The 22,372-nt window shown below is 33.5% G+C and overlaps 3 protein-coding genes across 6 annotated transcripts; 1 reads left to right on the top strand and 2 right to left on the bottom strand.

Annotated features, from left to right (window-relative positions):
* Nucleotides 1-269: 269 nt before the first annotated feature.
* On the bottom strand, nucleotides 270-2,855 carry LOC123214134 (RNA polymerase sigma factor sigD, chloroplastic). The gene is made up of 5 exons (XM_044633871.1): nucleotides 2,349-2,855; nucleotides 2,040-2,270; nucleotides 1,823-1,963; nucleotides 1,353-1,553; nucleotides 270-900 (listed from the first exon to the last, which is right to left on the bottom strand). The coding sequence occupies exons 1-5, from the start codon at nucleotides 2,751-2,753 to the stop codon at nucleotides 622-624; spliced, it is 1,257 nt and encodes a 418-aa protein (XP_044489806.1). The 5' UTR covers nucleotides 2,754-2,855; the 3' UTR covers nucleotides 270-621.
* A 1,955-nt stretch (nucleotides 2,856-4,810) lies between these two features.
* Nucleotides 4,811-18,449, top strand: LOC123213590 (structural maintenance of chromosomes protein 5). Of its 3 annotated transcripts, none has more exons than XM_044633064.1 (30): nucleotides 4,811-5,139; nucleotides 5,813-5,990; nucleotides 6,070-6,223; nucleotides 6,856-6,929; nucleotides 7,532-7,681; nucleotides 7,778-7,882; nucleotides 7,957-8,102; nucleotides 8,555-8,666; nucleotides 8,745-8,900; nucleotides 9,319-9,440; nucleotides 9,524-9,668; nucleotides 9,756-9,821; nucleotides 10,840-10,968; nucleotides 11,058-11,156; nucleotides 11,307-11,472; nucleotides 11,545-11,690; nucleotides 11,852-11,915; nucleotides 12,010-12,134; nucleotides 12,299-12,376; nucleotides 13,564-13,636; nucleotides 14,556-14,659; nucleotides 14,981-15,097; nucleotides 15,177-15,254; nucleotides 15,790-15,889; nucleotides 15,965-16,019; nucleotides 16,585-16,633; nucleotides 16,722-16,809; nucleotides 16,906-16,978; nucleotides 17,804-17,907; nucleotides 18,184-18,449. In XM_044633064.1, exons 1-30 carry the CDS (start codon nucleotides 5,102-5,104, stop codon nucleotides 18,243-18,245), a joined length of 3,156 nt encoding a protein of 1,051 aa, XP_044488999.1. In that variant the 5' UTR covers nucleotides 4,811-5,101; the 3' UTR covers nucleotides 18,246-18,449. The 3 variants fall into 3 exon arrangements, with proteins under 3 accessions (XP_044488999.1, XP_044488998.1, XP_044489000.1); XM_044633063.1 differs by having other exon boundaries at nucleotides 16,704-16,809; XM_044633065.1 differs by lacking the exon at nucleotides 4,811-5,139 and having other exon boundaries at nucleotides 5,850-5,990; nucleotides 6,081-6,223; nucleotides 16,704-16,809.
* A 333-nt stretch (nucleotides 18,450-18,782) lies between these two features.
* On the bottom strand, nucleotides 18,783-21,829 carry LOC123213588 (50S ribosomal protein L1, chloroplastic-like). 2 transcript variants are annotated; one of them, XM_044633061.1, is made up of 7 exons: nucleotides 21,294-21,829; nucleotides 20,470-20,706; nucleotides 20,319-20,373; nucleotides 19,940-20,067; nucleotides 19,442-19,525; nucleotides 19,194-19,319; nucleotides 18,783-19,103 (listed from the first exon to the last, which is right to left on the bottom strand). In XM_044633061.1, exons 1-7 carry the CDS (start codon nucleotides 21,684-21,686, stop codon nucleotides 18,966-18,968), a joined length of 1,161 nt encoding a protein of 386 aa, XP_044488996.1. In that variant the 5' UTR covers nucleotides 21,687-21,829; the 3' UTR covers nucleotides 18,783-18,965. The 2 variants fall into 2 exon arrangements, with proteins under 2 accessions (XP_044488996.1, XP_044488997.1); XM_044633062.1 differs by having other exon boundaries at nucleotides 20,470-20,649.
* Between the last annotated feature and the right edge of the window lie 543 nt (nucleotides 21,830-22,372).

Here is a 22,372-nt window from a genome sequence, read left to right as displayed (position 1 = left end):
TGAAAGCACCATGGTCATATAAATATCTGATAGAAAGAGCTAAGATATCAGTGGTGAAGAAACCAGGAAAAGGCATCAGTGTGTTCATGTCAATTGTCAGGAGCCTCATTGATACTCAATGACTTCATTTGGCTCCATGAGTCCCACAGGAAGGAAACCAAAAGGAAATTACAGTATATAATTACGATGCAAATTTGGAAAGAAGACCTCAATAAATGCACTATTATAAAGTTAGTTGTAGAGATTGAAGAGTATAAAACTAAATAAACTACAAACTATAAACTTATACTTTCTTATATAAGATCCATATCTCATACCTCTTACAATTAGTATCTTGACATATTACTTTACTGCCAGATGCAGTTTTGAGGCATGATGAACTAGATATCCGTATGTGTAATTTATATTTCAAAAGACTGGCCATACTCTGGTACCAAGAAAGAGCTTGTTTTCATTTGATCTGACATGGGAAATCATGACATTGTTTAGCCGAAAAAAGTACTGCTATTTCTTGGTCCAGACTGGATAGTTGCTCAAATGATAAATGCCAGGAACATGAAGAAACCTCTGTGCATTATCTTTATCCATACCTAACTTCAGTCTGTTCATAAATGAAAAAGTCTATACAACGTACACTTTCAGATTGTTCAGATTATCTGTCTGTTGTAATTTTTTTAACGCAATGCCAATAATCTGTCGAACTCTCTCCCTGGAGAGCCTCAAAACTTTCCCTATTTGCTCATGTGTCAGAGGGGTGTCTCCATTTAGTCCATAATATAATCTCAATATTTTTTCTTCTCTTTGGGTTAGTGTTTTGAGAAGATCCTCCAACTCTTGCTTCATTAGCTGCTTTTCCACCATCTTTTCTGGCTTTGTCTCATCTGGCCCTGGCATAATATCCTGCCTCAGCATTGTCAAATTGAAAAAGCTCAGCTCAGAAATGGTTCTTACAAAAGAAAAAGTAAGGTGAATGGATGAAATTAGCCAGATATAACAGAGTACTGAGAATCTTTTTTGTTATGAAACTGAAAGAAGAATAGGCAAAGATATGCATAATGTGGAAAACCCAATACCAGAAAAACCCCGTGTATAAGATGAAGAAATTTTTACTAGGAATGGACAAAGAAGATTCTGGGTGAAGGAGAGTGTATGTGTCTCTCTATTGGTGGCACTCTTTCTAGATATTTTTACATGCACTTTAATATAAACTTTAGGTGATATTATATGTCTGCAATAGTCTTCATGACCACAAGTGGAAATCAATATACTACCGGTTGTTGATATTCTACTCATTGCCTGTTATGTATTTACTTAAGTGTATAAACCTAAAATGCATTAAAGTTCAAGAGAACCTGAAGTGTCATGCTGCCGCGAACAGTTACAGCTCGATCCAAGGAAATTGGATGCCTGGTCCTCTCGAAAGCAAGCCTCACAGTAGAAACATGGATGTCAAGCATTTCAGCAATCTCATTATGTGTAGGTAACCGCCTTAACCTTCTGGTCAAGACTCCATTAGCTTCCGCAATTTTTGCCACCATCTCACACATACTTCCCTACACATAACAAGCTAACCATGCATTCACTAATTACCAGCTTACCTCCAAGGGAAGGAAAAACACAAATTTCTGTGGTTCAAGTACAAATCAGATGAACTTTAAGAGAACCAAATCACAAAAACTAGCTCCGATAGAACCAAATATTACCCAAAAGCTAATTGTTAAGATTAGCGAACCCAAAGTCATATAGCCCCCCACCAGAAACATATGCTTTTCGTAAGGGATTCAAGTCATCTACCTTGGGATTGTAATTAACAGAAGCTTACCGGCAATCTGATTATTCTGGAATTATTTGCTATGGCTTTAAGCATGGCTTGTTTGATCCACCAGTAAACATATGTTGATAGTTTATATCCTCTCTCTGGATCAAATCTCTTTGCACCTCGAAGAAGTCCAATGCTTCCTTCCTGCCAAAGCAAGATACAAATTTCTTAGTCAAGTACTGGAAGGAAGCAATGCTGGAGGGAAATTTGTGGTGGGAACCTGAATGAGGTCTTGGATGCTTATTCCTTTGCCTTGATAACCAGCAGCAATGGAGACTACAAGTCCCCTGTAGCTCCTAGTGATCCTTTCTTGTGACTCTCTGTCTTTACACAAAATCTTATCCACTTGTCTCCTTCTCTTCCCTGTGGCCTCTGCTAACTTCTTTGAAATTGACTTCTGCTCTTGAAATTCTGCAAATTTTGTTCTTGCTTCTTCTAGCCTGGCACCCTCCTGTTAAATTGCAAAAACTTGCTAAATTAGAACCTGCAATTAAATTGCATTGAATTGAATTGACAAAACCAAACAAACCTTGAGACAGAGACAAAACTCAGCCTCTTCTTTTGGGCTCAAGTACCAAGACTTGTTATTCTTCACAAATTCATCTGCACTGCTAAGCCCTTTATCCAAATTGTCATGCTCTTTAATTTTCTTCTTTCTCCTACTCTTCCTTTTCCTCACTCTCACCACACTCTCACTACCATCAAACGCCTCCACCTCTTCAACCCCACGAGCCAATGCCACGGCCTCTCGGGCTGCATGCACTGCTGCACTTGCCAAGGCCATTGCTTCGGTTGCTGAGGCAATGATAGCGAGGGCTTCACTGGAATTGGAGGCTAAGTTGGCGTTGAACTTGACGTTAGAAGAAGAAGAGAGCGGAGGAGACAGATGGGTTTTGAGAGTTGGAGGTGAAGAACAAATGGTTGTGATGGCCATGCATGGAAGGATGAAGAAGAAGAGAAAGTATAGAGGTTTTGATTATGGATTGGATGAGAAAGGTCTGAGCTTCGTCCAATGCAGAAGAAGACAGATATTGTCCTCTTTGTAGATATTTTTATTTGTTTTTAACACCTCCAGCAAACTTCCGTCAATTTTTTTTTTTCATAAATAAAATAAAAAAGGGATGTTATTTGGGATCGATTGATCGAAATGATTGGACAGACTAATCACATTAATACGTAATAATTAAAATTTTATAATAATTTTTAATTTTATTTATTAAAAAATAATTACTTCTCAATTAATAATATTAAATTTCATTAGCGTTAACTTAAATTCAAAGTGATATTTGATTTAAAAGGACCCAAATTTAAGCAAAAAAAAAATTTTAGTTCAAACTTTCTTGTCTTATCAATGAGTTAGAGAGTTGAGAGGGATGAGTTACGATTCAATATCAATTAAAAAATTATTTAATTTTTTATTTGAGCTAAATCAATAATTAGAGCTTGTTTTTTTAATTATTTTTTCATGATTTTTCAGAGATTCTCCTTTTTCTCATACAATTATTTTATATTAGAATGATTTTTTTTTTCTAGGGACAAGTTTTGTTGGTAAGGGCTTTTTTTAAACAACTTTTTTTGTTAATTATTTTTCTTTTTCCTATTCTATGATCATTCTTATGTATTCAAATAATTTTTTTTAATAATTTTTTTACTTCTTTAATGATTTTTTAAAATTCAAATAATTATTTTTTGTTTGACAATTTTTTTATTTAATCAATAATTCAAATGATCCAATCTCGATTTTAAATTGACTATTTAAAATTTAAATCAAATTTAAATTAATTTTTATTTAAGTTTAATTCAATTTGAATTTATTTTGCATAAAATATGATTTTAGTTAGTCTTTGATGATTAATAAACTATATTGTTATAATATTTTAGTTGATTTATAATTAATAAAAAATTTTAACTAATAATAATCTAATAAATAGTACATAATATAGCCTCATTACCAGTTTTAACTTAACCATTGAAAAATTATTAAATTAATCTTTATTTTATTATTATTTAATCAATAAAAAAATCTCAATTTTTAATTAAAATAACAATAAGACTGAAATATATTTTTAAAAACTAAATTTACAAACAAATATTTTAACATAAAATATATTAGTTTACGTAACATTAATTTATATAAGATGTATTAACTTATATAATGGTAATTTATATTTAATAATATCTTAAAAATATTAATATTATTTTATTTATATATTAATTTATCAATATAATAATAATTAATTTTTAATAATCTTTTTAACAACCTATTTGGATATTACTAATAATAAAAAAATGTAAATTTATTATACCTTTTAATTATTAAACATTTATATTATAAAAATAACATAATATTTAAATTATTATTATTTTTAACTTTGGATAAAGATAAGGTTGGTGAGATTGTTAAGAGTTAACGACTTTGCTAATCTAATGATCTCATTAAACTATTTTTTTACAAACGTATGATTTAATAGTTGAGTTTATTTTTATTTTTTTTTGACTAAAAACTCTCTATATCCTAAATCTAATTAAACAAATTCAACTATCAATAATTAATAAAATATAATTTGAGTTTATTCTTGATATATTTGGATAGATTAAAAAAATTGCTTATAAAAATGATAAAAATATAAAAAAAATTATGTAATTAAATAATGAGTAATGCTATGTGTACCCATTTTTGATACACAATTCATGTACACAGTGATGTGTCATCACATAATTAACTGATTTTAAAACATGTATCATCATATGATAAAGAAATAGTCAATCATATGATAACACTTCATCTGTATACACAAATTGTGTATCAAAAATGGGTATACGTAATTTTATTATTAAATAATAGTTTTATACGAATTTTATACTCTAATCAAATAGAGAAGTATCCTAAGGAGTACAAAGGTTTTATGATATACACATTTAAAAGGTCAAAAATATGGTAAATCTATATAAACAGGTCCATAAAGTAGCAAACTTTGAATTTCCCCACAAAAATTAACATAATCAGACTCAGACTCCGACGTTAACAATTCGAGTCGGTTGCTTTAACTCACTGAGTCATCTTCAATATAACTTTGCGATAAATGCCTATCCCGTTTTCTCTTGCCACTTTGGCGCCAATTTCTTTTCCCTCTCAAAACGAACACTCTCGGTCACTCTGAAACCCTAGCTCTCAATCTCGTCACTGGAGTCAATCACAAGTGCCATTTTGCATACTTTTCGATGTTTGATTCCGAAATATCGAAGGAGGATTAAACGACCTTTCATTTTGTTTTTTAATCGATGGAAGAGCCTCGCCCCAAACGCCTCAGAATTTCTAGGTCGGTACACATTGCCGGTTGGCCATTACTCTACTAATTTTTTCTCTTTGCTTTTTCTAATATGTAACATCACGCTGAAAGGTCTGGGCTTATTTATTTATTTTATTGTTTGACTGCTTGCTTAATAAACTAGGGGGAAAGCAGCCAAATTGAGGGATATATGTGTATCCTCTGTTCTATCTGACTACTAGTTATTTATTCTCTGCTTTCTGCGTTCAGTTTTGTCTTTTTGATTCAAGTGGATAATTAGGGTTATTTTTTGGTTGATTTGATTTTGAATGTTTTCCATGAAGTGAAAATTGGTGTAAGAAATAAGTTGACAAATTTATTTATTATTGTTGCTGTTGATTTCAAACTGCATATAATGTTTTTGGTTTTTGTAGTCTTCTCTGACTTCATGCTTTGTCAAGAGAATGAGATGAGAAAATAATCAATTATATTTCACTCTTTTATTCGTTTATTTTACTTTATTTGGTAACTGAGAAAAGACAGCCAGTCCAGCTAAGCTTATTGCGACTGTTCAGTTCAGTTGTGCTGACCTTTTTCTGTTATAAGTTTTTGTTGTCATAATGACATGTTACATATAGTTTAATGTTTTGTCTCATACAATTTTTTCAAACTTTGTTATCAAGTATGCAGCTGGGTTACTGACTTCAAAAATGTTTTCTTTCAGAGGCCAAGATGATTATATTGCAGGGAATATTGTTGAGATTGAGCTTCATAACTTTATGACCTTTGATCACTTGATTTGTAAACCAGGATCACGCCTAAACTTAGTAATTGGACCAAACGGTTCTGGTAAGAGCTCTCTCGTTTGTGCCATTGCTCTGGCTCTTGGTGGTGAGCCACAGGTGAGTCTTTGTCTTTCACTTTGTTTGATAATCATAATGTGTGTCTTTTTACCCTACATAAATTCGGGACTTCCTGTAGCTGCTTGGCAGGGCCACAAGTATTGGGGCATATGTGAAGAGAGGTGAGGAGTCTGGGTACATCAAGATTTCTTTGAGAGGGGCCCCTAAAGATGAGCAGATTATTGTAATGCGTAAAATTGATACTCATAATAAGTCAGAGTGGTTGTTCAATGGTTAGATATCTAATTTCATGCTGGCACTGCTTTTCATTTAATTCAATAATCCTATTCAGTTTCGTATTGAACATATCTTCACCAAGTTTAAATTTTGTGGTAGTCATGGGTCAGAGTGACAACTACAACAATCTCACGTAGATATCCAATGGTTTTGGCTAAAAAGGGAAGAATTGTGGTTGCTGATCAGCAAGGATTTTCTTTCTGGTTTATCTCTTAGAGAAGGATCTTGCATAACAACACCAATCCTTCCACTATATTGGATATTATCAATTAATAATTTATGGTCACCAATGAATTATTTATTTATTTATATTTGTGTGTTCCTGTCTTCATGCTTTATATAATTCAGGTAATTTCGTGTCTATTTCCTTGTGGTCAGAGGATTTTTATCTTTTGTTTTATGTTTTAATTTTACTGAAACACACCTCTTTGACCTGGTATGATCCTATATATTCATCTTATTTATATTATCTGTTTAAATCCAAGAAACTGGAAACCTTTTGGAGCTCTGTTCTGTCTATCTCTTGTGCATGGTGCTGAAAATGGAAAGATTTGCGATAATTATCTTAATAAACTAAGAATCGTAGCATTTTTTTAGTTTCATTTATACATTTATATATTGGTTTCAGGCAAAGTGGTACCTAAGAGAGATGTATTAGAAATCATCAAGAGATTCAACATCCAAGTCAATAATTTGACCCAAGTAAGTTTCAGGACTTACAATCGGAACCTACATGTTTCTTGGTGTGCAGTGTTAGTATATAAATGCATATTTTTTTTTTCAATTTTTGTTTTTGTAGGTTATTTATGTTTGATCCCTCAATATAAGAACAATATTCATTCAACTTGAGTCATTTTCAATAAAGGCTTTTGTTTCATAAATTTGTTTTGTGCACAGTATGATAAATTTCATGTATGTTGAGTGCCTTCTCATATGACAAACACAGTCATTCTATGAAGAAAATATCTGTTAAATTTTTTCATTGTTACATGGTTGTAGTTGAATAAGTATTGTCTTTAGCATTCGCATAGAATTAATAGTTGTATGTAAGCTGATTAGAGAATTTTGTCTACTTCTTTTATCAAAACAAGACAAACTCTTACAATAATTTTAGCTGATGACATTGAAGTAAAATTGCTTTGTGCACAGTATTGTATTTGGATGTTCCATTGATATTTATCTTCTATATTTGGAAAAAAATTATATGTAACTCCATGGGGGGCATTTTTCTTTTTCCTTAACTGGTTTTTCCTTTCTTGTTCATTTCATTAATTTATTTATCATTTCTTCTGGGTTGGGGTTAGTTCTTACCGCAAGACCGGGTCTGCGAATTTGCGAAGTTAACACCTGTGCAACTTTTAGAAGAGACAGAAAAGGCTGTTGGTGATCCTCAGCTTCCAGTCCAGCATCGTGCTCTTATTGAAAAAAGCCATGAACTGAAGAAAATTCAATGTGTAATTTTCTAAATCTACTTTTCATGGTTAACAATGGGAATGATTCAGTGAAACTTCTTTTAACTATTTGGAGGCTTTTTCCTTAATCTGTTTTAGGCAGTTGAGAAAAATGGAGACACATTGAATCAACTAAAGGCCCTGAATGCCGAACAAGAAAAAGATGTTGAGCGTGTTCGCCAGAGAGCGGAATTACTAGAGAAGGTTAGCATTAGGCGAGTTTGTAGCCAATTTTTTTGATCGATAACATTCTGATGCATCTATGTTGTCATCTATAGGTTGAGTCTATGAAAAAGAAATTACCATGGCTAAAGTACGATATGAAGAAGGCTAAGTATATGGAAGCAAAAGAGCAGGAGAAAGGTGCTAAGAAGAAGTTGGATGAAGCTGCAATTACTTTAAATGAATTTAGCAAACCTATTGAGTATGTTGAACTGGTCCAGTTTATTTCCATTTTAGATTTACTGTATTTTTATCTAAAAATTTTGGCCTCACAATAAGTGATGTTGACATTCTGCTTTCAAGTATATTTTTACCTCTACATTTCTCTTCATGAAATTTTGTGGTTCATAAATTGGGTACTGAAACATAGGTTTGGATCTTGGTAGAGTAAAGATGTTCTGATACACATATGTAAGGTGGTGAACTTACATAAAGAACGCTACATAGCCAAGTAAATAGGACCACATTGACAGTGTTGTTGTTAGGTTGGAGAAATTATTTTTTCACTTGACACTGATATAGTTGCTGATAAAGTGGGAAGTACAGGCCAAGTAAACAGTGGACATTGTATCTGTTTTTTCCCTTTATATTGCAATGTTGCTGTTGTTTCTTTATAAGTTTATGGCTTACTCTTCAATTAATTGTTCAAATTAGGAAAAAGAGGCAGGAGAAAGCAATGTTGGATGCTAAGCGTAAGAAACTTAGCAGTCTTGTGAATGACAATGTCCAGAGACGAATGGATTTTCTAGAGAAAGCAAACCAAGCGGTATATTGAAGACATCTTTAGTTGCTCGAGTAGTTTTGTTTTATTAATATAGTTTCAATGTTCATTATGCATTTTTAGGGAGTGCAAGTGCAAGGAAAATATAGGGAAATGGAAGACTTAAGGAGGCAAGAACAATCTCGTCAACAGAGAATCTTAAAGGCCAAAGAGGATCTTGCAGCTGCTGAGCTGGATCTTCAAAACCTGCCTGCATATGAACATCCCAAGAGTGAACTTGTATGTTTTTAGTTTCTAACTTTGAAATCCCTCTTTCTGACAGTACCTGTTGGGATGTGGTTCAAGTTGGTATCTTCCTACTGAGCCAGGCAACTTGGCCTACACTGCCCTTTGACTCCAACTAGTGGTAAAAAGTTTGAAATACATCATATAGAATCAATTGATTCAGAGATATTGATTGGGATATAAAGAAAGGCACCACACACCATGGTTAGAAATTGTAGCTTGTAATTAAATAATTTGTAATCGACCACAGCTTTTTTCTGTGTAAGGATGCCAGTGATGAGACTGGTGTAATTGAACTCTGAATGATTATTTAGCATGGTGTTTAACTTCTTTGTCAATTTTTATTCTGTAATCTCAAACTTTTGGATAGATTGTCACATACATTTCAGTTATTAAATGAGATTGTCACCAGGAAAATTTAGGTGCCCAAATATTGGAGCTAGGAGTTTTTGCCAACCAAAAGAGGCTTCAGATGGCTGAGAAGGAAAAAAAACTAACTCAAACTAAATTAACCTTGAGACAGTGCTCAGATAGGTAAGTTTCAAGCTAAGGTAAAACTGATAGCCAATTGCCTTAAGAAAATTCAATTTCTAATCTCTGCAAAACAACCTTTTCAGGTTGAAAGATATGGAAAACAAAAATAATAAACTTTTGCTTGCTTTACGAAATTCTGGAGCTGAAAAGATATTTGAGGCTTATGAATGGTTGCAACAACATCGACATGAGTTAAATAAGGAGGTGTATGGTCCTGTTCTACTTGAGGTATATATGTTTAAGTTCAGATCATTGTTCATTTGATGATAATTTTACCCACTGTTTTTCAATATGTCTTGTCGGTGCATAATTCAGGTTAATGTGCCAAATCGAGTTCATGCTAACTACTTAGAAGGTCAGGTTCCTAATTATATCTGGAAGGTATGTTGAAGCATTCTTGTATCTATTGGATTTGCTCATAATTTCTGATAAATGTGACACTGTTGCATTTTTTTTGTTTGGGTGTTACTAATCGCTTATACTGTTTTGTGTGAGTTTCACACATTGCAATGGCTATAATAATAGTTGAGAAAATTGTGCATAGGCTGTGTCTTATTTATGAATTTTAGTGAAATTTCGACTATCCCAGAGGTTTATTCCGTGGACAAGGGGGAGAGGAGGAACTTAGTAAAAAAATGATGGAGAAAGGTATTTCTGCCTAAGTTTGACAAATTCCAGAAAAGAAACTTAATCCTTTGAGGGAAAAATGAGAGAAGGTAAATCGATGAAATTGCTAGTTCTCAGAAATTTCTTTGATTATGCTTCACCAAAAAAAGTCATTCATTGATTGATATATATGCGGTTGATAGGGTAGGCCCCATGAAAAGAAGTGAATGTAGCATTATAAGTATTGTGTCATGAACTATAAAGATGACTGCTTAAATTACCTGAAATTTTAAAGAGGAAAAATATTCCTTGACTCAGACATGGAATTTAAGGTGACTGCTTAGAATTTACCCATGTCCTTCTGAAAATTCAAGGTTGTGTCTAAGTTGTAATGGCTCAAAAGCTTACAAATGTATATGTATTAGTCAAACCTTTCACCCGGTACAAATACTTGTCACCACTGCAACCTTTGGAGAATTATTGGAGTCATATTCTATCTGTCTTTGCATCAGTCTCTGTGTTTGTGTGTATCTGTGTGTACTAGATATCTAGCTGGTTAATGTCACAGTCGTCTTGAATGAATAGAAATTGTTAATATATTACATCAATACTGTAATCTCTTTTTGATTATCTTCTTGGATTAGGGACCATCTTTAGTTTAGCTCCTCTAAGATCTTTTATTTAGTATTTGCTTCTTAAAACAGAATGCTTGTTGGTTGTTTGGACAAACAGGTTACTTGGCCCTTGAATGGCATTTTATTTGATGGTGTTAATTGATTTTTCTTGTTTTTAGTCTTTCATCACTCAGGATGCTGGTGATAGGGACTTTTTGGTAAGAAACCTGAGATTATTTGATGTTCCTGTTTTGAATTATGTGAGCACTGAAAGTCAGCACAAGGAGCCTGTTCGAATTACAGAGGAGGTATTCTGTAACTGAAACCTCAATTTATTATTACATTTGAAGTAATCCAAGTCATTTACTGAGGATTTTGATTTTATTGCATTGAGCAGATGCGTGCACTTGGCATCTCTAACCGGCTTGATCAAGTTTTTGATGCTCCCAAAGCGGTCATGGAGGTTTTGACAAGCCAGTGTGGTCTTGAGTATTCAGTATGTCTCCTAAACGTTGTTTATAGATATGTTAGTTCTCCGAATATTCATCATGTCCCTTTGGTCAACTATGATGAAGTTAATAAGTTAAAATATGCACTTGAAAATTTTTGGTTTTGTATGTCTCTGAGTTTTTTGTTTTTCCCTCAGTACATTGGATCGAAGGAAACTGATCAGAAGGCCGATGAGGTTGAAAAGTTGGGAATTTCAGATTTTTGGACTTCAGAAAATCACTATAGATGGAATCGTTCCCGATATGGGGGACATGTTTCTGCAAGCGTGGAACCTGTGTTTCCCTCACGTCTTCTATCTTGTAGTATGTTTCTATTAACCGTCCTGACAAATAAAACTTGTGCATTATCTAAGCTGCCATTTTGTGTTGGCTTAGGTTCGGATGCTGGGGAATTTGAAAACCTGAGATCCAGAAAGATGGAGCTGGAAGAATCTGTAGTTGAATTAGAGGAAAGCCGGAAATCACTACAGACTGAGCAAAGACTTTTAGAGGATAAAGAAGCTGAACTTCATAAACAAAGGGTGTGCATAATATGTGACCTTTTCTGATTTAGATCTTAGATTCTAGTAGCAGCATATTTTTTCTTAATGTGTATTTTTATGTACAACTGGTTTATATATATAATCTTGAATTGTATGTTATGGATTGGTTACTTTAATTCCTATCTTTTACTTGTGTATAGGAGGAGATTATTAGCATTGTTCAACATGAGAAGAGGAAGCGGCGTGAAATGGAAAGCCGAGTTGGTAAGTGCATACAGGTTTCATATCAATGTGAAGGGAATCTTTTGTTAGGATCTATACATATTTAGAAATTATGATCATGATATGTTGATTTTAGATCAAAGGAGAAGAAGGTTAGAATCTATTGAGAAGGAGGGTGACCAGGACACTGTTATGGCCAAGCTTGTTGACCAAGCTGCAAGTCTTAATGGTCAGCGGGTCAAATATGCTATTGAAATTAAGGTGAAGTTGGAGGTCAAGTGTCTATATGTTTTTGAGGTCATATTATTGGTGGTACTGATAATCTAGGGAGGCTTTGATTCAGATTCAAGTGGCTACTTACTTGCTTTCAATAATTTACTTTCTATAAATATTTAATTTTACTCTTTTACTTTATTTGTGGGCAGAATTTACTTCTTGAGGCTATTTCTTACAAATGGAGTTATGCAGAAAAGCATATGGCCTTCATTGAACTTGATGCAAAGGTATTTCCGTGGTCAAGTGTCATTGTTGGTCTAGATCATTTTACTGATTTTTATGGCTTTTATCATTTAGATATATCAAGTGATGAGTAAGGAATTTTAAGTCACATTACTGTAGCTAGTGGGAAAAATTTAGCTAAAACCATTCTGGATGGTTCCAATACTTTACTTTATGTTTCTTTTAGTTACTGCTGTGACTTTGTATAGCACTGTCAAATGAGAATTTCCTTACATTTGATTAATGTCCCGAATTTACACATGGCCTTATTCAGAGCTGTCAAATTTTTAGGACAAAAGAACAATAAGTGCTACTTTTTTGTATTTTTATTATAAACGTTTTCCCATGGAATTTTCTTTTACCAATTTATACTACAATCAACTCTTTAATTTATAAAGCTGTGATTGATTGTGTAAAATTGCAGTAGTATTACAGAACTAATTTATTTGTAGCAAAATATGATAAGCTCCCTAGCAAAGTCAATGTGAGAATTCTTGGCTTGTTCTCTTCACTGCGTGACATGGAGATAGTTTGCATGGCTGTATAACTGTTCCAGTTTCTAAATGTCTAATGTGGACAGCTATTTCTGCACGTAGGTAGATTGTAATATTCTTAAACATGCTGGGACTTGACTGAATAAGTTATGTAATAGAACATATAGGCTTGTGATTGTGAAGGAAATTTACTATATGTAAATAACACAATATAATTTAATCTGTGTGATTAAACTCTTAACTTTCTTTTTCTTCCTGTTCTGGTGGGGCAATTTAGGATTAAAGCTGTATATTTCTCATAATCTTTGATTGTCTCAGTACAAATGAAATTTTCAAACTTTTTTCAAAACTTTTTCAATCTTCAAAGCAAATTATGAATGTCAGTTCAAATTTTTTTTCTTCAAAAATAAAATTCTTACTTATGCTTTGTGTGATAAATCACAAGTTGAATGCATAATTTAAGATGGGCTGTACATAAGTAAAGAGTTGATGAAAATTTTCAGAAAGTGGAGCTGTCATCTATTTACACAGTAAACTCTTTTTCACCTAAATGAAGTATGCCTTTCTTTAATGAATTTCATTGTCGTGTTTGACACCCTGTCTGATTGTGCATAATTTGGAATGATTTGGCATATCTTACATCACTTTCATTATGTTGGCAATTTCTAATTAATGAGTTCCTGGCTTTGTTGTCTCAGATTAGGGATTTGGAAGTCGATCTCAAGCAGCAGCAGAAATTTGCTGAGCAAGCATCACTGCAGTACGAATATTGTAAGTTAGTATTTCACTGAATTTTATTTCAGTTTTGTTTATTGCAAGAAGTTGATCAAGTCAAGATTTGTCTTGTTTCTTACTTCATAAAGTTTAATAATCTGTTCTGTTTGTTTCACATTTTATAGAACAAATTTACCATATTGGAACATTGTGAGCACTTGGTTTATATATTATTCTCATGCAGAGATCCTTGTTGAGTATGAGTCTGCTCAAAGATCTGTAGAAACATGGTTTTGATTTGAAAAAAAGGGTCATTCTTAGCTTGCAGATTTTCTACTTTTGTGCACTCAGCATGATTCTACAATTATTTTAAGTACTTGTATCCTGTTTTATCATGTAATAAGTTCACTTTGAAATAATTTGGTTTTGGTTTGTCAAAACTTCCCTATTGTGACATCCCAGTCTAATAACCCGACCCATTGTTAATATATTGTTTGCTTTGGACATAGTTTATCACATTTTTGTTTTTAGACTAACAATGTTGGACAAACCTCTGTGAGGGCATTTAGTCTTGTAAGATGTGGTGAATGTAACACTTCTTGTGGAATCTCACATGAACAAAGAACAAGAGAAATACTAGGTATGGAAAGACACGTTTTGGATTACAGAGTCTACAAACAAAACTGTGATAGAGTATCTCTAAAACGAACAATATCTTAACAATAAGTTGGGTTGTTGAACTAGAATGTTAGACCCATCTTTCCTTTTTTGTGATTTCATAGTTTATGTGACATTGTAGTCTTAATAATTGTCAAAACTATTGAAATTTGGTGATTTCTTTCGAATAAGGCATGATCAAGTGAAAATCTCGTATTGTCACTTCGACCTTGAATTATGTAAAAAGAAAAAAAGAAAGAATTTTATTTTTATTTTTATTTTTTTCTGCTATTGAGTTTCTCATTTTCTTCTTCCATAGGTAAGCAAGAGGTGGAGGATTGTCGAAAAGAACTGTCAGATGCCAAAAGGCATGCAGAATCAATTGCTATCATCACTCCTGAACTTGAGAGGGGATTTCTTGAGGTTTGATAGTATTGTAACTTGAAGTTCTTGAAATGTTTTATTTTTTATTAATTAATATTTAAATTATATTTGCAACTATTAGATCCTAGTTTGGATGTCAAATTCAGAACAGTGATAGAATCTACTATATAATAGAATATGAATGCACAAAGGAGTGATTTAAAAAAAAAAAAAAAAAGCTACATGTTGCATTCTAACACCATAATTTGATAGTCTGGTACTGAAGTTGGTTTCATCTGGTTATATAAGCTTGAAGCATGAATAAATTTTGTCATGATTAGTTTAGAAGTTGCTGAAATTTGTCTTCCGTGATTACTGCAGATGCCTACCACAATTGAGGAGCTAGAGGCTACAATACAAGATAATATTTCTCAAGCCAATTCTATTCTTTTCCTAAACCAGAACATTCTGCAAGAATATGAGCATCGTCAGAAACAGGTATTCTTCTTCTATTTTTATATCTCTATTTTTAGTTATTAGTCATGATGCTTCATAAAGAATGTTATTGCACTGGCAGATAGAAGGTATGGACAGGAAACTGGAAGCAGACAAAAAGGAACTAAAGAGGTGTTTAAGGGAAATAGATGCCTTGAAGGTAAAGAAGTTTGATAAATTCTTTTCCTAACAAATGTAAAATTATCTTGTTGCTGTCTCAGATTCTATTTCCAAGAGGTAGGATAACTGTTACATGAAAGTCATGTAATGTAATATAAGCAAGAAGCTATAATATGATTACTTATTGGATTCTTATTTGAGCTAAAAGTTAATTCATTGATGTGAGCCCTATTAAAGAAATATGCATATGCCATGTCATGCAAAAGGAATTTGTATCTCTAGTGCACTGCTAATCTTTTCTTTCTTGCAAGTTTTCTTTAAGATCTCATTAACTGCTTAATTGAATCCCCTAACCTCCAATTTTATGTGCTTGGTGTGTTAGTACTGCAATAACTAATTGAAAGGTTGCCTGATAATTTCTCTCAAAACCGATTTTGAATTTAATCTCTATAAGTCTCTCTTGCATGTGCATGCATGTGTGTGTGTCTTGTCTCTTGCATCTGCTTTTTTTGTTGCTGATACATGTTGACTTGGGTCTTTTTTTCTTTATAACAAATCTCATGGACGACTTGTAGGCAAATTGGCTTCCAACATTAAGGAACCTTGTTGCTCAGATAAATGAAACTTTCAGTCATAACTTTCAAGAAATGGCTGTTGCCGGAGAAGTTTCATTGGGTATATATGCTATTTCCTTTATGAAGTTGTATGACAATTTCAAGCTGCCTTTTCTGATTTAACGTTTCTTTCCAGATGAGCATGACACAGACTTTGATCAGTATGGCATACTTATAAAAGTAAAGTTCAGGTAAATTGTAGCTTTCAACTTGCTTTTTATGTGTAATTTTGTCTTGTACTGTTATGATGATTTGTTATTTAGCATTTTCATTTGAGATTTTAGATTTGACTGTTTTACTGAGTGATGTTTGTAACTTTGGGTAGAGCTGGTTAACAAAATCTGTTAACTCACTTTTGCAATCCATGTGCAACATCATTCTTTTATTTAGCAGTACACGGTACATTATATTGTTTGCTTGGACGCTGCTAACTGGAATAGTTTTGAAAGTCTTTTTCATTGAAGATTGCAAATGCAAATATAGAATTGATGTCTATCAGTTTAAATAATCTTTTCTGTAATTTTATACCTGTTTTCATTTTGTGGTTGGTGCTGATTAATCCGTCATCATTCCATTGTTGGTATGAAATGAAGCATTGTTTTGCTTCTAATTATTGGGCTAGATGGAGATATATGTCCTCTTCACTGATATTTTTCTATGATTTATGATGCAAAACTTTGATTTGTGACATCAAATACTGTTGATATATATGATTTTGATTCTTCCTCATATTTGGTTTCATGATGCAATCTTCAGGCAAACAGGACAACTTGAAGTTCTCAGTGCCCACCATCAATCTGGCGGGGTATCATAGTGAATTTAGTTCTTGCATTTATTATTGCAGATTTATGTGTTCTTCCGCGTAGTTTGATTAGTTCTTTTTCCTTTTAAAGGAACGCTCAGTTTCAACTATTCTTTATCTTGTTTCTCTTCAAGATCTTACAAACTGTCCATTTAGAGTAGTTGATGAGATCAATCAAGGTTAGTTACCTCTCTTGTTTTGTCATTGCTACTAGATGCATAAAATACCTAGCACCTGCAGAAAATAATTGTGGCTGCTGACAATCCTTTGCCCAGGAATGGATCCAATAAATGAAAGAAAGATGTTTCAGCAATTAGTAAGAGCTGCTAGCCAACCGAATACACCACAGTAAGGACCAATATGGATATGGTTTATAATTTCTCTTGTTTGATTAGTTATTTCGATTTTGAATGTCTTTTATATGACAATTTAAGCAAGGTCAGATCATGATATCTAAAAACGGGTAAACAATTAAGTTAATAGAACGGGATGTGGGCCTTTTGAATGCGATGGGAAATTATTGTTAACAGAGACAGAGCCTAGATAGACTTCAGGGTTAATCCAGCATATAAATTTAGCATGAATTGTAACCAAGTAAAACTTAGTTATAGTGTTGGATTTTGGCCGTGGCGAGTCAAGTCTGAAACAATGGTCAGTTTGAGCTTCACTTAGATTTAGAAAGTCCTGTTTGAGTTGTGGCGAGTTGTTAGAGGAGTCATTGAAAAATGTTGGAAAAGAAAAAGAATGGTTGTCAAAAAAGATGAAGAAGAAGAATCATGGGAGAAGAAGCCATTGAAGAAGAAAAGTTAAGAAAGTTGAAAAGTTGTTGGAGAAAATGAATTTGTTAACAATTTTCCACTCACTCGACTCGAGTTATGACTTGGATTCGTCCCTACATCCCACTTAACTACAAGATTTTTTATATTAGAAGTCTGAAATATGATGGCCAAAATATAGGGAAAAAAATACATATTTTGTGCCCAGGGGAAAATAAGAAATTGCTGAAATTGTCATGACATGGTCTGGCAGGGTATCTTCCATCTTTATATAATTATATTCTGATCATGTTTTACTGTCTAGTTTGCTGGCTCTAGATAAGAGCAAACCGTTTTTCAGGTTTATTGTGAAAACGTAATTAGTTAGTTGAAGCATTTGTCTATGAATGTTGTGCAGGTGTTTCTTACTAACACCAAAGCTGCTACCAGATCTGCAGTATAGTGAAGCCTGCAGCATTCTGAATATAATGAACGGACCTTGGATTGAGCAGCCCTCCAAAGGTTCAAAATGCTAGCCATTTAAACCTCAATGATATTTCATATTTACATATATAAACGGTTGGATATCAACAAGTATAAATAAACCAAAATGTCTTATAATATAATTGATAATTGAGTAATTTTAAACTAAAGTTAAAATAAATAATTAACTTATGTAATCATGTCATAATATATTAGTATATTTATACTTGTTAATATTTAGTATTACTATTTAAACCCATAAGTTAATAGAAGACCTCTCAGTGGCCCTGCCAATCTTTTATTGTGATGATTCAGTGTGGAGCAGTGGAGATAGTTGGGGCACTGTCACCGGATTGGTGGGACAAAGTCATTGCTGAAGAGCCAACATTCATCAGAAGAAATAATCATTTACAAAACCTTCTCATCCACCATATCCTGTATTAATGTAGCCTTAATGCTTTTGTAAAATGCTTTAAGCGCAGGCTGATGTATTTCCTTTTTTGCCATTTCTTTTTCGGCGCTCTGTAAAAATGATTTGTGCATTATAATAATTTAAATGAAGAAGTGTTTCTTTCCTGAAAGCTAGAGAATTATTTGTGCATTGAATATATCTACATTAGTTTTGGCCAATTTTTCCAAACAGCTCGTCTGACAGTAGAACAGGGGAATTCTTCAAAATAATATTAGAATAACATTCAATTAAATAGAATTATGATAGGCTATGTTATCATAATTCCAGGTTATTTAAACATGACTCTGGACCAGTAATTTCAATATATCAAAACCAGGGCATTCTGTTACTTATACATAGAAAATTACTATACCAGAACTGGAATAACAATCAAATTTCTCATCTATAAATTGCAGATATGAAATGATAATAACAATCATATGCCATCTTAGAAATGTCAGTATAGAGAAAAACAATGCCGTATGCATGTGTTTTGCCAATATTTCATTCAAAATGTAACAATCAGGGCCTCCTCACTACACTGTGTACTCCTATCATTTTACCAATCATCATGAGCACTGGCAGTGATACCGTAGACACTGATCAAACAGTTGAACACATCATATACAATTGTCAGTTTCATCCTTCAAGCATTTGACGGAGGCTTGTAATCAAGCATCTCCTTTATGTTTAACCGAATGGAAGGTCCCATTGATGAACAAATATGGGCACTTTTCCAGTATACTCCCTTTGCGCCTTTCGGCTTGTTTGTTTCAATTGATTTCTGAGACATAAAACCAAGTATACTTTCAAGTTGAGTAAGACGTACTTTACACACTAATTAAAATTGGAGAAGAAAAGAAAGAGAACATACAACGGCAGCCAGGAAGTTAATAAGGAGGTCTTCTTCTGAAAAATCGAGTTTTCCAAAAGGTATGTGAACTATCCCAGTTTTATCTGCTCTATATTCAACTTTCCCTTTCTTGAATTCTTCTATAGCCTGGACAGATTTACACAGTGAACCAAATTGATTCAGGTACCAAACTTATACTTGTCATCTAAGAAAAATATCTCTATTATCATTCGAAAAGGAAGAATTGCAAACACGTATTTACATCTTACCTGAGGTATATTAGCTGAAACAGTACCAGCTTTTGGATTTGGCATGAGTCCCCGCGGTCCAAGAATCTTTCCTAGGCTGGCAACCTGATGCATGTGAGCAAAGACTATAAAAGAAAATCCAAAGCAGCAGCATTAAAATGACAATAAGAAAAAATAAATCATTTTTCATTGCATGCAAGCACATTACTATCAGTCAGTATTATGGTCTGATAAGATTCAGCAAAAGAGTGAATGGATTCCCCTCAAAACACGATACAAGAAGCTTCAGTCAGTCAATTCCAAGCACTAGAAATCTCTGATGTGATGATCAATAAAATGATCCAAAGCCCCCCTACAAATAACCAGTCCAGCAATTTTCATGGACCATGAAACCACATCCCTCTAGCAATTAAAGTTCTTATTCGGAGGATTTCTAGCATTTCAGAAAAAATGCAAAGCTACCTTATCAACCATTGGAATTTCATGAACTTATTGCCATAAGAAAAACATGAGCATCACCTTAACCATCATATCGGGAGAAGCAATTAACTTGTCAAACTCCATGAATCCTCCTTTTATTTGTTCAATCAAGTCTTCACCACCAACCAAGTCTGCTCCAGCATTTTTTGCCTCGTCGACCTTTTCACCTGTAAAGAAAATAGGCTTGAACACAATGAAAAAAAAAAAGGGCTATAATAGGCGCACATGTGCATATAAGAGAATTGATAATTATTCATTTTCAAAAGAAATATCTCTGATAACACCGCATCAACACATCAAAAAGTACAGATGGGAAAAAACTATATAAAAGGCAAGAGATATCAAGGAAAAGCATTTCAATTTGAACATAGAGATAGCATAAATAAACAATTCAGAAATGTGTAACATCCTCAAATACCTTGAGTAAGAACAGCCACTTTAACAGTTTGTCCAGTTCCCTTTGGCAAATTCACCTGTGAACAAAAAGGGATGAGAACAATTTAACATCAAATGCAGTTGTACCATAAACAAATGGTTCTAACATATTGCTAAAAAGACTGAAAACTTACTGTTGCTCTCAGCTGTTGATCATTATATTTGGGGTCGATATTGAGGCGAAAGTGGGCTTCGGCTGTTTCTGTAAACTTAGTACTTGACATTTGCTTGATTAAAGATATTGCTGTCTTCAAGTCATACTCTTTTTTTATTTCTCTCAATTTTTGAATTTCCAAGAACCTTTTAGACCTTGTCTGACACTTGGAAGAGCCCATTGATGTTAAGGAAACATACCTGACAAATCCATTTAACTGTAACACATATTAATATAATTAAGCAAAGTAAAAAGTTTTTTTTCTTTTTCTACAAGAAATTAAACAAACAAAACCTCTAGGCCAAACAATTCATTATTCAGATTACCATTAAACAAAACCATTGATACGAAAATCCCTACAACAACAAGAAGTACGCAAGACTGGGGCTTGCGCAAGGAGATGATAATGGCTATTGGAATCAGCGATGCAATTCCATGTCTTATAAAAATAAATCTCATAGGATAATCATATAAATTGAAACCAATCACAATACATAGCTAAAAAAAACCACTCAAGAAACCCACGATTCACCCAAATGAAGTCATAGTGGATCTTCCTAAACCCACAATTTACATAAATTAAGCCATAGTGAGTGCTTCCTATAGCCACATTATAAAGCTAAAACAACACTCTGAACACATCACATGTCTACTAGAAATCCATCAACTATTCCCGAATTTAAAAATAAAACAAGAAGAATAATCAGACTCTACATTCCTGAAACCAAATGTACAACAGATCAAGACCCACCAATCAAACCACTGAATCCAACTAAAATCAAATACGAAACACCAAACACATACCCTGTCTCTCTTGAGAGGCAACACAGCCTTGCCCTTCTTAGGCTTCGTTGGAGTTGTAGTAGCAGTAGCAGTAGCCACATCAGCACCACCTCCTTCAGTCCCCTCCAAGTCATCGGTGGCCACCTCAGCCTCGGCAGCTACAGCGGCCACAACAACCATGTGGCCATTAAAAGCCCCATTTTTAATTTCTTTCAACGCACCAAAATCAATCCATTGGCTCGCCTTCCTCTCCCCTCTACAGCTCAACACCAGAGGCTTGCTGTAACAGGATAAAGAAGTGGTCTTGGGCTTGAAAGAAAGGAGAGAAAGCGAGGGCGTCAAGTCTTGGGGGTGTACCGAAGAGGCGGCGTACGTGAACATGAGGGAGTATGATGTGCTGCTACATGTAGTCATTGTTGAGTTGATGGGTCCGTGCTGAGTTTTGAAGTGAGAGCTGCAATTTTTATTTGGCTCTGGCTATCTATAGCCACTATCCAGAAGAAGATAAGACAGTGTCTACTAGGGTACAGTAACTATTGGGGATTCCTCGACCACTCATATAGTACGCTATTTCGAACCGATATGAATATTTTACTTGGTTGGAATTAATTCTGATCAAATTTAGAATTTAAATGTTTTAGAACCGAATTGAATTTTTCTAAATTTCTTTTTGATAAGAGAATTATTCTAAATTTAAATCGATTCCAAATTAAGTTTTATTTAAACACGATTCTAATTAAATCTAATTCTCACCCCGCTATCATAAAAGAGCAATAAATATATTCAAGCCTTATGGTATTTACTATTTAGAAAATTAAAATACATGTTTTATTTATTTATTTATTTAACAAAACAAAATGATGGGCTTCTTATTCTTATTATGCAAGGCCCATCGAGAATGCAAGTGAATGTTAAAATCATATGGTTTTTATCGGCCCATGATTCTATTCCATTTGTAGCCGTACATGTACATGTGGATTTGAATTGAAACTTTTCGGACCCAGTATTCAATCAAAATTGGTTCATTAAACTGGCATACTTTTCTTTCTTGATCTCATGGACAAACTTTTTTTTAAGATTCTTTCTTGAATTATTTTATT

This window comes from Mangifera indica, chromosome 4 (genome assembly GCF_011075055.1).
Source record: "Mangifera indica cultivar Alphonso chromosome 4, CATAS_Mindica_2.1, whole genome shotgun sequence".
Classification (NCBI taxonomy): domain Eukaryota; kingdom Viridiplantae; phylum Streptophyta; class Magnoliopsida; order Sapindales; family Anacardiaceae; genus Mangifera; species Mangifera indica.
Note: the sequence above shows the minus strand (reverse complement) of the source record. Positions and strands in the feature narration are given on the sequence as shown.

What these genes read in the sequence shown, in the direction of transcription:
- LOC123214134 (XM_044633871.1), bottom strand. Translation starts at nt 2,753, where the DNA reads ATGGCCATCACAACCATTTGTTCTTCACCTCCAACTCTCAAAACCCAT. An exon ending in GCATCCAAGACCTCATTCAG is followed by an intron (nt 1,964 to 2,039) that starts GTTCCCACCACA and finishes TTGCTTTGGCAG; the next exon opens with GAAGGAAGCATTGGACTTCT. An exon ending in CCAGAATAATCAGATTGCCG is followed by an intron (nt 1,554 to 1,822) that starts GTAAGCTTCTGT and finishes TGTTATGTGTAG; the next exon opens with GGAAGTATGTGTGAGATGGT.
- LOC123213590 (XM_044633063.1), top strand. Translation starts at nt 5,102, where the DNA reads ATGGAAGAGCCTCGCCCCAAACGCCTCAGAATTTCTAG. An exon ending in TCATTGAACTTGATGCAAAG is followed by an intron (nt 12,377 to 13,563) that starts GTATTTCCGTGG and finishes TTGTTGTCTCAG; the next exon opens with ATTAGGGATTTGGAAGTCGA. An exon ending in CCCACCATCAATCTGGCGGG is followed by an intron (nt 16,634 to 16,703) that starts GTATCATAGTGA and finishes TAGTTTGATTAG; the next exon opens with TTCTTTTTCCTTTTAAAGGA.
- LOC123213588 (XM_044633061.1), bottom strand. Translation starts at nt 21,686, where the DNA reads ATGACTACATGTAGCAGCACATCATACTCCCTCATGTTCACGTACGCC. An exon ending in TTTCAGCTAATATACCTCAG is followed by an intron (nt 19,320 to 19,441) that starts GTAAGATGTAAA and finishes AAATCTGTCCAG; the next exon opens with GCTATAGAAGAATTCAAGAA. An exon ending in TTAACTTCCTGGCTGCCGTT is followed by an intron (nt 19,104 to 19,193) that starts GTATGTTCTCTT and finishes TTTATGTCTCAG; the next exon opens with AAATCAATTGAAACAAACAA.